This window comes from Corapipo altera, unplaced genomic scaffold (assembly GCF_003945725.1).
Source record: "Corapipo altera isolate COAL_440 unplaced genomic scaffold, ASM394572v1 57, whole genome shotgun sequence".
In the NCBI taxonomy this organism is placed as follows: Eukaryota; Metazoa; Chordata; class Aves; order Passeriformes; family Pipridae; genus Corapipo; species Corapipo altera.
Window position 1 is genome coordinate 3,593,265 of NW_020884905.1, and position 12,125 is coordinate 3,605,389.

General features: G+C 37.9%; 2 protein-coding genes across 12 annotated transcripts in view; one reads left to right on the forward strand and one right to left on the reverse strand.

Moving 5' to 3' along the window:
* The window catches only part of GLMN (glomulin, FKBP associated protein), a 36,299-nt gene that overhangs the window by 18,642 nt on the left and 5,532 nt on the right, over window positions 1–12,125 (forward strand). For 4 of the 8 annotated variants that reach the window (XM_027651514.1, XM_027651515.1, XM_027651516.1 and 1 more), the window contains one exon: window positions 52–553. In XM_027651514.1, coding sequence (XP_027507315.1) covers window positions 52–159 — 108 coding nt within the window. In that variant the 3' untranslated portion in view covers window positions 160–553. Of the gene's footprint in view, window positions 1–51; window positions 554–4,232; window positions 5,066–10,678; window positions 10,786–11,463; window positions 11,859–12,125 lie in introns of those variants that run through there. The other 4 variants (XR_003528976.1, XR_003528977.1, XR_003528975.1 and 1 more) reach the window with 3 other exon arrangements.
* Window positions 543–10,246, reverse strand: CUNH1orf146 (chromosome unknown C1orf146 homolog). 4 transcript variants are annotated; one of them, XM_027651528.1, is made up of 6 exons: window positions 10,109–10,238; window positions 9,343–9,468; window positions 7,365–7,458; window positions 6,078–6,246; window positions 2,579–2,657; window positions 543–1,283 (listed from the first exon to the last, which is right to left on the reverse strand). In XM_027651528.1, the coding sequence occupies exons 1-6, from the start codon at window positions 10,229–10,231 to the stop codon at window positions 1,164–1,166; spliced, it is 711 nt and encodes a 236-aa protein (XP_027507329.1). In that variant the 5' UTR covers window positions 10,232–10,238; the 3' UTR covers window positions 543–1,163. The 4 variants fall into 4 exon arrangements, with proteins under 4 accessions (XP_027507329.1, XP_027507331.1, XP_027507332.1 ...); XM_027651530.1 differs by lacking the exon at window positions 10,109–10,238 and adding an exon at window positions 9,829–10,023; XM_027651531.1 differs by lacking the exon at window positions 10,109–10,238 and adding an exon at window positions 9,631–10,023.

Genomic DNA, 12,125 nt, shown 5'->3' on the forward strand with positions numbered 1-12,125 from the left:
AGTTAAAAAAAAAACTAATAAAAGTAACACTGATCTTTTTTGTCATTTCAGGTTTTACACTCGGCGCTCTTCACATTTGATTTAATAGAAAGTGTTCTAGCTCGAGTAGAAGAACTCATTGAAGTGAAAATAAAAGCTGTAATGGATGAAAATAGTTAGGTCAGCTAAAGTATTTGAATGAACGTACTCCTTACAAGTTCATTTAGACTGGGAGACTTTAGTTGCAAAGGAGGCTACCAGCCTTTAAAGAGGAGCAATTTAGAGTGGCCTCCAGAAGAATTGCAAATGCTGCTCTTCATAAGTCTTGTTGCATGTGATTCACAAATATGGTCTGTTTACTCCTCTTCAGAACTTGATGCTTTCTCTTAAGTTTAGAAACTAAACAAGGTGGGGGTGTGCTCTTCTGTTGTGGTGAGGAGGTATGGTTGGGCATTTATTTTTCTTTAAATTTTCAGAATTTGTTAGCTAGAGTTTCTGACTGGTATTGTGAATTACAAACATTTTTATAAAGTGACTGAAGAACCATTAATTAAAAAGCACTGTTAAAGCATAAGGTATTTTTATTAGCATGTTTTTATGTTGACAAACTAACTTCTATATTTGCAAACAGACTGTAAGGTATTGCTGAGTAACAGTATAGAATATACAGTCTATAGATAGTAAAACACTCTGGCAAAGGAAACCAGGTTTAAAGGAAAACACATCAACTTTGAGCCAAGTAAGATGTTAAAACTTAGTAACATAACAGATAATGCTTGTCTTAAAAAACAGTGTAAGATTTCATACATATACCTGTGTATGCTGGGAAAACCTGTATTTTGGAATTGTTCTGATCATACTTATCTTTAATGATAAAGTTTTCATTAAGACATAGTAAATATTTTGGGAAATTATTTATAAACAGATGAGTCTGTAAGTTCAGAATCAAGTTAAATAAAGATGACTTTTCTATAGTGCATCTAAATCGCTTTTCCCCATGCTTGGAATGCACATTTGGTATCAAGTATGCTATTTTTCACTGTATAGTTATTTAATATGAATTTTCATTCCAAATGCATATATTGTATATAGTCTTTTGAAATGTAACTATATTTTTAAGAACATTCTGTATTTTGTTTAAAATCTAGCCACTCTATTTATGAATAAAACCCCCAAACACTAAATTAATTACAGTGCAGTTGGTATTCCTGGAGCATCTTCCAAACTGGACTTTTTTCTATTATTTGGGCTTTTGTCATTTCCAGTTTGTAACGAGTATCATCTGCTTGTGGCTTGGAAGTCATCTTAGGGAAAAGAAAAGTATTATGAGTAGGACACAGTAACTCCTAGGTAAAGGAATATTCAACATCTTATACTTCCAATAGTGCAAATGCAAAGTTATTCAGCAGTGAAATTTGAATTATGTTCTGAAGTAGGTATTCAGGAATTACGTACGCAGAGGTGACAATATTTCAACAGGAGGTGGGAATGGCTTGGGATTAGTTGGATGGTATTGCTCCCTTGGCCATATCTGGTAATGTGGGGTAAAAAGAAGCTGATTTTTAGGTCCTGTACCAGTTAGGGATTCTCTGGCAAATTATGAGCTCATTCAACTGGCTTTGCATCAGTAAGAAATGTAATGGCAACCAGCACACTGGTGATAGGTGCTGTCACTGCTTCTTACAGGGCTCTCCTGCTAAGGTTTGGTGCAAATGTTCCAAACAAGCAGAAAAGCAAATTCAAGTTTATAGGTTCAGCAGTAATCTTAAAAGCTTTTAGGTAAATGCTGTATTAAGAGACTGGACATCACTACATTCCATAAAAAGTACAATGTTCAACATTGTAATATGTATTTAACTTTTGCCATACATTAAGTGAGATGAAGCTTACACACTTTTAAAATGATGCATACTCTGAATAGGTTAATGCTTATTATTTTGAGATGCCCATTTCAGGAAAGCATAGAAGGTAAATTAGTTTTTGATTCCTTCCTAACAAGTCATTCAGCCTGCTCTTTCTAGTTTTGGTACATGGGATACTGCTAGTACTGATACAGTTCATATCTAAAGTTAGAGTTTTCATGGAAAAATGGTCTTTAAAGGATTTCAGTAAATAGATTTAATTAATAATATGTTGCTGATACTGGATATGTTGCAGATCTAGAGATACATGACAGTAAGCTGTAGCAGTAATATACTAGTGTGTGCATCACTAAAAATTCACAAGTAACTACTCGTAACTAATTTTTAAGGTAGCATTTTTACTTTAAGTTGAAGTCATTACATATTTAAATCTTATGCTGGTTCTGCGCTAGTAAATGAAGACATTCTAACTTAACAGCGGTAAGTAAGAGCCAAATGAGGTCTTAAATACCTAATGTGTCTTTGTAGATGCTATTAAGAGCTTTTAAGTTACCTTTAACAATAGTTTAAAGACTCAGCTAAAGCATAAGATCCTAAACATTCAATTCTACCTCAGTGTATCACTGGATTGTGGTCAGTGTAACCCAAAGTTCCATTAAGGAAAACCAATGTTTTATAGTTCTTGGCTTTTCCTGATTAATATACTAATATTTTTAAGTATATGCAATGGGACTTACCTTAGCCATAGTTAGCATTAATTTAACAGTTTCAGCAGGATTATGAACTGGTATTACACGTAAATTACTGCCCAGGAATCTGCACATCAAAATAAATTAAAGTTAAGGTTACTTTTAGAATGTGTATTTAATTAGTTATGCTATAAAACTCAAAGTACATTCCCACATGTTGTAAACAACTTTTTACTGTGCAATTTTACACATAGAGACTGTTTTTATTCGTAAAAGCAAGTGGAGAATTCATGCTGTTCATGTAGCCATCTGTCCCATTTCTGTACCACTTATTCAGGTGGGATTTGGAAAGGCTCATTTCTTTATCTAGGGCTCTTGGACAATCAGTCAGCACTTCTTAAGCGTGTTTACACTCAGAGAGAACTAAACCCTCTTCTGTGATATTGCTGAAGACTATTCTCAGTGGCAGTAAAAAATATGTGTGTTATTTTTATGGCTTTGGAAAAACACAGGAAAGTATCTAAAACACTGTGCTAAAAATAGTTCAGGATTTGAGCTAAATCTTTGTAGTGTACTATAAATAAAACAACCTGTATTCCAGACGTGGTTGAGATAATGGGATAATTTACTTTCATGCAAAGGCTTTTTCACTCAAATACTTTGACCTAAAATTCATTCTCTTTTTATAAATAGTGTTATTCATATGCATTAGTTCTTGAGAATGGAATCTGAAGATTTTAAATAGTAGCATCAGTTGTCATTCAGTGCAGTCATGGAAAGATCAAAGCTTAGGCAAACACAGAGCCTCTCCTTCAGACTGGTACCTGAAGTGTATTGTAACAGTGACAGAACATCAGTGTTGCTGCTGTTTTCTGTTGTAGAGCTAAAATGGGAGAGGGACTTAACAACAAAGAATGAGGAATTTTAAATAAGCAAAAATGTAATCCAAATGAAGTGCCCAGCTGCTCAGTTGCATACTCCCCTGTGACCTCCCCTTGTGCCTACCACCTGCTCTTCCCTGCAATCTGTCTGATGACTTGGACTCACTCACGTTAAGACCTCATGCTGGTTAGGTATCTCATCTGAACTTGTCTGCCCTTCTAATTAGCAAAACTGTTACAGACACTGTCCTTCCCTAAGAGTAGGCACCCAGGTCCCAGTTGAGTTTTGCTAAAATCTGATGCAGGAACTGTGACTTGATTTACATTCAGGGATTAGAGAAATAAATTGATGCAATTTTATTAATACTAGAATGGGCTAAACAAAGCATGAATGAACAAAGTGCAACAAAGAAACAGTTACATGTATTTACCTACATCCATGAAAATCTGTTTTTATAAACAGTTCTGCTTCCAATTACAGCAGGTCTAAATTTAGTTTTATTAATTGATTAAGAGAGAGAATACTGGCCATTTGAACACGTCTGGTCTTTCCTCCAGGGTGTTAAAAACCTAACATTCACACCTACTGAGGTTATTAGTGGAATGCTCATTTAAGCTACTGCTTTTCTCCCGCTTCCCCCACGCTATACACAACCTTACAGAAGGTGTTCATGTTGTTGAAGAAGAATCCTATAATTTTCTTGTTAATAATAAAAAACAATCCTTCCCCAATTGCAGCAAAACCATAGATAAGCAGAAAGAAACAGTAATAGAAGACAACCTGAGTACTAAGGTGTTCTGTTTTCTAACAAATCCAACAGGTGACTTGTAGTTTGAAAGAACGTGGCACAAGTTTCAACCCCACCAATGCAGAAGCTCAGTCAGTGTTTTACATACAACAGAAGAATTCCAAGATAACAGGTAGTAAAAAAGCAAATGCATTTCAAATATAATTGTGCCTTGTCAACATGAATTTGATATTGCTTGCAATGATAAAACTATTTTTATTTTAATGAGATTACTGACTTGCCAAATGGAATACAGTTCCAAAACATTGCATTTTAGTGATCAACAGATGCACAAATTCTGTTGTACGTAACCAAAATCTAGATTGAGAAATTAGCCTTGCCATCAACTGAATAACAGGTTCTTGCTGAATGGTGGCAGAACTTTTAAGACCTCTCATGAAAATTTATGGCATTTTCACAAACAGGTAATAGATTTCTTACATTTCATCCCATACACTCTGCTGTTCATCAACATTTGGCAGTATGCCCGGGATTTAATGAAACTGGTGTTCGTTTCAAGGAGGTAAAGATCAAAGACTTCATTAAAAAAGTCACTTCTTGAGTGCCAGTCAGCTGCAGTTAGGGCTACTGTACCTACCAGAAAATAGTCCTGACTACAAGCATGGAGCACAGTCTGATCACTGTTGTCAGCAGGTGTGTACACAAATATGCAAGTTTTCAGGCTTCATTAGAAATCACAGACAAAAGTTTTAAACAAACCAGTTTTAATGTCCAGTTTATACTTTTGGTATAAAATAACACTATTTCAATTGTTCTACCTCTGTATAATAGACACTGTTCCAAGTAAGCAGATTTTAAAAGCTGGTAAATAATCTGCACTTGCCAATAAAGCCTTTTCTAATTAAGTAAACTTGCCTGTTCTGTTTTGAAAATGACCATGAAAAGATGGTGACAGAGCTAGGAAAATTGTTTCATTTTTCAGTTCAAGAGAAAACTTTTATTATATTACATAGCCCTGAAGTGACTGAAGGGAATATTACTTGTTATGTTTTGAGGTACATCCTCTTTTGTTACCTATAATATGTCAGATTGTCTCACTTTATATTCTCTTTATTAATGCCTCAAATAATTTTCCAGTGTATTAGCAAAATAAAATACGTATTCCTGGAAATAATTCACAGAATAGGTAAGGTTGAAAGAGATCACAGTGGTTCATCTGGTCCATCCTTCCTGCTTAAGCAGGGTCATCGTAGAACACATTGCACAGGATTTTGTCCAGATGGTTCTGGAATATCTCCAGTGAGAGAAACTCCACCAGCTCTCTGGGCAACCTGGTCCAGTGCATGGTCACTTGTGCAGTAAAGAATCACAGGATGCTGGCTTGGAAGGGACCCACAGGGACCATTGAGTCCAACTCTTAAACCCTGCACAGGACCATCCCCAGGAGTCACACCATGTGCCTGAGAGCTTCTTGAACTGTCAGGCTTGGTGCTGTGACCACTTCCCTGGGGAGCCTGTTCCAGTGCCCAACCACCCTCTGGGTGAAGAACCTTTTTCTAATTTCCGACCTAAACCTCCCCTTGCACAGCTTCAAGCCATTCCCTTGGGTCCTGTCACTGATCACAACAGAGAAGAGATCAATGCCTGTCCCCCCTCTTCCCCTCAGGAGGAAGTTGTAGACTGTGATAAGGTCTACCCTCAGTCTGCTCCAGGCCGAACACACCAAGTGCCCTCAGCTGCTCCTCATACAGCTTCCCCTCAAGCCCTTCACCATTTTTGTTGCCCTCCTTTGGATGCTTTCTAATTTTGCCAATTGCCTCTTGTCCTATTAATTCCTAAAATAATATTCCCAAATCTAAGAGTGCTGCTTCATTTCTTCCTAGCAATAAAAAGTTTGGTTTGATGTTGAAATCTTACCTTTTCTGAATCCTGAACATGACACTCCATTCTTCTGGTCCATGAAGAGCAGCTGACAAAACCAGAAAACTGTTCCGATGAATGCCTATGAACTTCTGAATTCTTTCAGAAAACTGTTCTTCCCCTGTCCTAAGCAAATCTTGAGTGTCTGACAGTATAAATGCAACACCTATTGAGGAAAATCATGTAAATGTACCTGTCATGGCAATAATGGGATTAAGTTCTTACCACAAACCAGGAAGCAGAATTCTTAATTTAACCATTAGTTTAAAAGGCAATGGAACAAAACACATGAATGAATTTACACATCTTTGACAGTGAAATGCAGTCATGAGATTTGGCCACTGATGACTAGTAATTTTAAGATAAAACTACAAATAACTCAGAGGTTATTTTTCTACCATAACATTTAAAAAAACCCCAATTATTCAATCCACTCAAAGTAGACACATCTGAATGCCTTTGAAGGCACATGCTTCAGGAACAAGCAACTGCTATAAAGGAATTAATTTAGGGTAAATGCAGAGGCTGACTGAAGAGCTCAGCAAGTACTGTTTTTAAATTAAAGAAACAGTTTTAAAATCTTAAAAGTTAGCTAAACTGTCTGCCATGAAAAATGAAATTATAGCCCTTTCAACTAAGTTTTTCTGAAAGGGAAAGTTAAGAAGACTGAAGTCTAGGAGGCTTAACAACTGAGCATATAAAAGACTAGGCCAGTGCGTGCCAGTCCTTATAGTTCAGAAAAACTTCAGATAAAGGATCTCGTCTACGTATCTAAACCATCTTCTGCTCTAAAAAGGAAAATAGATATTTCATGTTTACATTTGCAGTGATTTCCTAATCAAAGCCACTCAAACAAGCCTTTCCCCACCTCCTCTGCTACCACCAGGTCTGCAAATTCAACTTGGAAGTTGACAGCCAAAGGTCTTGGTTCACTCTTACGTTTACAGCCGTGCATACTCAAGATCTTGATGGCAGCTTACACATTAGTGGCATTCAGCATGTTTGCTCAGTTATAACAAGAATTTACTGAACACTTCAGTTCACCAAATCTCATGTAGCTGTTCTACAAGACATCCAAAAAAAGTAAAAAACAATGAAAATGTTTTGTTCCCAAAGTTCTCTGTTTCATCTGATTTACATTCAATCATAGCCCAGCTCCTTTCACTACTGCACAACATTCCAACAAGGCAGATTTTATTCAGTTTAGCACAGCCCACAACAGCACCTGATCTTGTACCTCATTGGAGTTTATGATTTAAAAGCATAAACTTTAAAGCACTGTACCAGAAAGAGGAAAAATCACAGATCCAGTTTCCACTGATTCTGAATATCGAACTCGGTGTTGTTGTCTCTGTAGAATTGTAGAAATTTCATGATCCTAAATAAATTTTAAAAGCTTACTTTAAAAATATGTTTTCAGCCCACAAGTTACAAATATCCTTAAAGCATTGTCTGAACCATTATAGATAAACCCTTAGCATTGTTGTTTAAAAATAGTTTTTATTCCATTCACCATAAAATTTAAGTACTAAAATGTTGAACATTTTCAATTAATGAATCTTTGAAGTATTTGATTAGAAGTTACGAACACCGAGTGACACCTCTGTACACGCACATTGTTTGTCTCAGGAAAACTCCCACATAAATATATGCATAAAGAAACTCAAACATTTTGCAGTCTGTTTTTGTAAGAAATGCTAAAGGAGGATTTGCAGAAATGAGGAACATACAGTAGTGTGTTTCTATGACTCCAGTTAATTAGACTGCATTGTTTTCACAGATGTCACCATCTCAGTTGGAAAATAGTTTAGAAATTCTGTATGGGACGTGATTTTCTTTAAAGCTTTTTGACAGAATGCAATCCACTCAGGAAAACTAATAATCATAATCATCTACAGAATGGAAAGGGTTTGGATGTATTTTTCAGCTTGCAAAAAGCATTTCTGCAACACGTTCTACAAAAGCTGCTCGAACACACATATTTTAAAGGTTAAATCACTGAATCCTTTTTAGCTAATAACATGTTCTTTAACCTGCCCATTTAAAATATAGCCAACCTGCCTATACAGGAAAGTGTCATGATTTAGTGGAAGAGTACAAAATAAAATCTGTACAGCAAGTGAACCCTGAAGGAGACAGTAACCAGAAATGTCATGCTTTCAGCTGGTCTGGAAAGGGAACACTCAGTGGCAACTGCTTATAACTACAATTTTAGAAAAAATGCACAAATGTAAATAACAGCTTTAAGAAAATGATAGCTGTCCCAGAAAAAGAAAAAGCTTATAACCAAAACTGATACAGAAAAGCCATCTTAGATTTGTGTTCAGCTTTGTGTAGGAAAAGCCCTTATTAACAGCAGTAGTTTTGAATAGAGCTGAAGGTCTTATTAATAGCAATGGGTTATGCTGCTATAGCTGATGAAATCACTGCCACCCAGTACCTCTTACCATATTATGGATTAAGTTGCTCTTGAAGCAGTTCCCAAACAGTCACAGTTTACAGGCTCTAAATTCCAAGACACACGGGCAAATAAGAATAGGCTTTAAACTGAGGTGATTCAGGAATTATTTCAACATGGTTCACCCATTTACCCAGCAGAGATGGGGTGACAACCTTGTCAGCCAAGCTAGCATGAGATATTCTTGCCTGTGAATCAAAGCCCTCTTGCCTCTAAATTCTCGTCAGCTGGCATGAAATTGGCCTCAGCTGCAGAAACTAATTACCAGCTCATTGACATACACTTTCACTTTACTTGGGAACACAGTCAAGGCTTCTGATGTTAACTGATATAAATATATATCAATATCTGTAGGACTCACTGTTTTAAACTGAATTACGCGCTTATTGAGCAATCGTCTCCCCAGTGTTGATACTGTGTAGTAGAAAATAAAGTGTTTAGGGAGAAATTCAGAAAATTGAAAACATTTCTGATGAAATTATTTACAGTGCTAACTGAAAGCGGCATCAGAGCAGTGCAAAAATGATGAGCCAGGAGAACAATCCTAAAGCAGTGTAACTCAGAATAGCAGGTGGCAAGAATACTAAATAGATATGGAAGTAGCTAGGAGAATATACAGACACACACAAAAAGAACCAGAACTCTAGTAGAAGCAGCTTCAGACTAATAATATCCCTGTTTTATCCTCAAAAAAACTGTATTCATTGACACAGAATAAAATATTTCCACGTATAGAATATAGGACATGATTTTTTTATCATTTCGTAGTGGGTCAGATGCTGGTCTTGACAAGTGGTACCATACCTGCAGAGCTGTGCTCATAATGACTGTTGTTATCCATCGCGTCTGCTCCTGCCCACAACTTTCTGTCATTTTTTTCAATGGTCCACTGGCTCTGCAGTGAGATCCCAGGTGACACCTTCTGAAAAGCTTGGGAAAAGAGAGACGAAAACTATTTCCTGCCAATTAACGAGGTGTTTAAAGCACATGTACACATTAAAGAGCTGATTAAAAACCAGGGCACTACTCAATTCCCCAGAACTTAACAGGTGCCTACTGCCAGTGAACTAATTTAAGATGGTAATTAAATACCTAAATGGCTTTAAAGAATCTGCATATGAGCAGGCTTCCTCTATAAGGCATAACACTGTTCTGAAAATATTCCTGTCTATGCAGCTTGGCAGGCGTTTCTGTCTCCGCAAGGCTCATGTGGAGCAGTCGGGGACACGGGAGCTCCCGGCAGGAGCGGGAAGCAGCCCGGGCGCTGGGCCTGGCCGGTTCCCGGGGTACCTTTGTGCCAGCTGGTTCCCAATGTAAGCTTCAACCGGGCCTCTCCCCGATCTAAAACCCTGGTTCGGCGCTGAACTGGAGCCGGCGGTGGCGCGGCCGAGAGGGCGGGACAGGGAGAGCCCGCTGGCGGGAATGGGCCGGTGTCCCGCGTCCCGCCTCAGCCCTCAGGAGGAGCCGCGGCCGCTCCTCGGGGCCCGCGCGGTCCCGGAGCCAGCGCTGCCTCCCGCGCCCGGGATGGCGGGCACGGCTCCGGCCACCGCGGCGGGGGCGGGTAAGTTACACACGGGCACGGAACCGTGCCGGGGGTGAGGGGAGGAGGCGCCGCAGCTGCCTTTCCTCCGGCGCTGCTCCATGGCGGTGTATCGGGACTGGCTCCTAATGACCATCCTGGAAGTGCCCCCATAAAGACGTCCAGAAACTTGGTGTTGGCCTGAGCGCCTGCTGCCGCACAAGGATAGGTTGTGTGACATTTTCAGCACCACTTTCAGTGAAAAAGAAATACCGAGAGTGTTGGAGCTTCTTTTTTCATCATGTGAGAGAAAACAATACTTCACATAGTAAAGAAGAGCCGGAGTGCAGCCATAAAAAGCACTGAAAAAGCATTGATTTCCAGCTCTGCTCTTCACCCAGGCATGAGTCTAGCTTCAAATACTATACTGAAACTAGCATTTTACTGAAAATCTGAGATTTTAGTAGAAGCTTTTCCTTTTAAACCACTTTAGAGTGTTTTAAAATAGAAGTGACCTCATATATTAAAAATTATACATTGAAATAGCCAATTATCTGCCTTGCATAAAAATAATTAGACATCTTAGTGATTTAAAAATCACTCTTCTCCTTTTTGTTCTAGACAAGAAGTGGATTCACATCTGACTTCCCTCTCCTGTTGGTGCAATGCATCAAAGTTATGGTTACCCTGCTCTGGAAGGGTATGGGAATGTCATGCTACTTTTCTGAGTAAGTCAAATATTTCCAATACTGAATTTTAAAATTTCTGTGGAGCATAAATTAAAGGAAAACAACAGATGTATATTTCGTATCCTGACTGCTGTGTTCTGGAGAGCTGTGACAGGACCAACCAACTGTGAAACTGTGTCCTGTAACACAGTGGAACCATGTGCTCTGACTGCACCAAAATCAGAGTTAAGAACATCAGGAATTATTTTAAAGTACAATTATAAGGCAGTTTTATGATGAGGGTTGATGATCCTGCTGACATCTGTCAATGTGAATTTTGAATTCATGCATATTATGAATGAACTTGTGTTTCAGTACTAGAAAAATCCCATGGGTAAAGAGTAGTAACTTTTGTTGTAGTGGTTATACTTGATTTATGACACTATAGTATATTTGAATTCATGTTTTACATTATGTCTAATATGTACATGCATTAATTGAATAACAACAATTCAAATGGAGAAAAAAATAGCAGGGAACAGAATGGAATGAAAAATGATTTCCAGTGTAAATATCTTTAACAGGTGAGTAGATTTCTGTTTCCTCAGTGTAATGCTGTTAGAAATGTACAGTACATACAAGGGTACATTATTACATTAAAAAAATTGTAATTATAAAGAAATATAAACACTGGATTTAGGCTCCTGTGATACCTGCAAATGCCTTTTTCCCCTATAGCCACTTATTGTGCATGGAGTTAGACGCCCTCAACCTCAAAATTCCACTTGAGAGGCATCAAAGTACAATGATGGATAAGCGTGAGACAATGAGGAAAATGCCAACCTTAACACAAAATGCTTCCTGTCAATATTTTGACTCCAGTTGTTACATACCTACTTATGTAAATTGTGTATCCTAATTACAGTTGGCAAAAATTTATACCAGAAACTTATCTTTCTCCTTGTCACATTTGACAATAGTTCACATTTGAAATAAAAATAAGGCTCTGAGACAGAAAATTCTGAGCACAACGAACACCCATAGTGTCCTGTGTAAGAGCCACCCTGGCCTAAGGCTTGTCTGGTTTAAGTCTTATGCAATGGGGCATGCTGAACTCCTGGACTAGGAACTACTCAAGGGACAATTCTGGTAGAGGTTTGTTCTGCAATACCATTCGAGTCTGAATCTCACTACATGAATTGCCTTTCTCTTTTTTCGAGCCTAATGTCAGAAGGCTAAAAAAAGAGAGCTTGGACTCAAAGAAAATAATTTTTTCTGGATTGTGTATTCTTCAGAGCATTCTCCACAGAAGTTTTCCTTCCCAAAACTGACTTTTGAGGGATCCTGTGCTATCTGATGAGCTAAATTTATTTTAATACTTATGGTTATCTCTGCTGTGA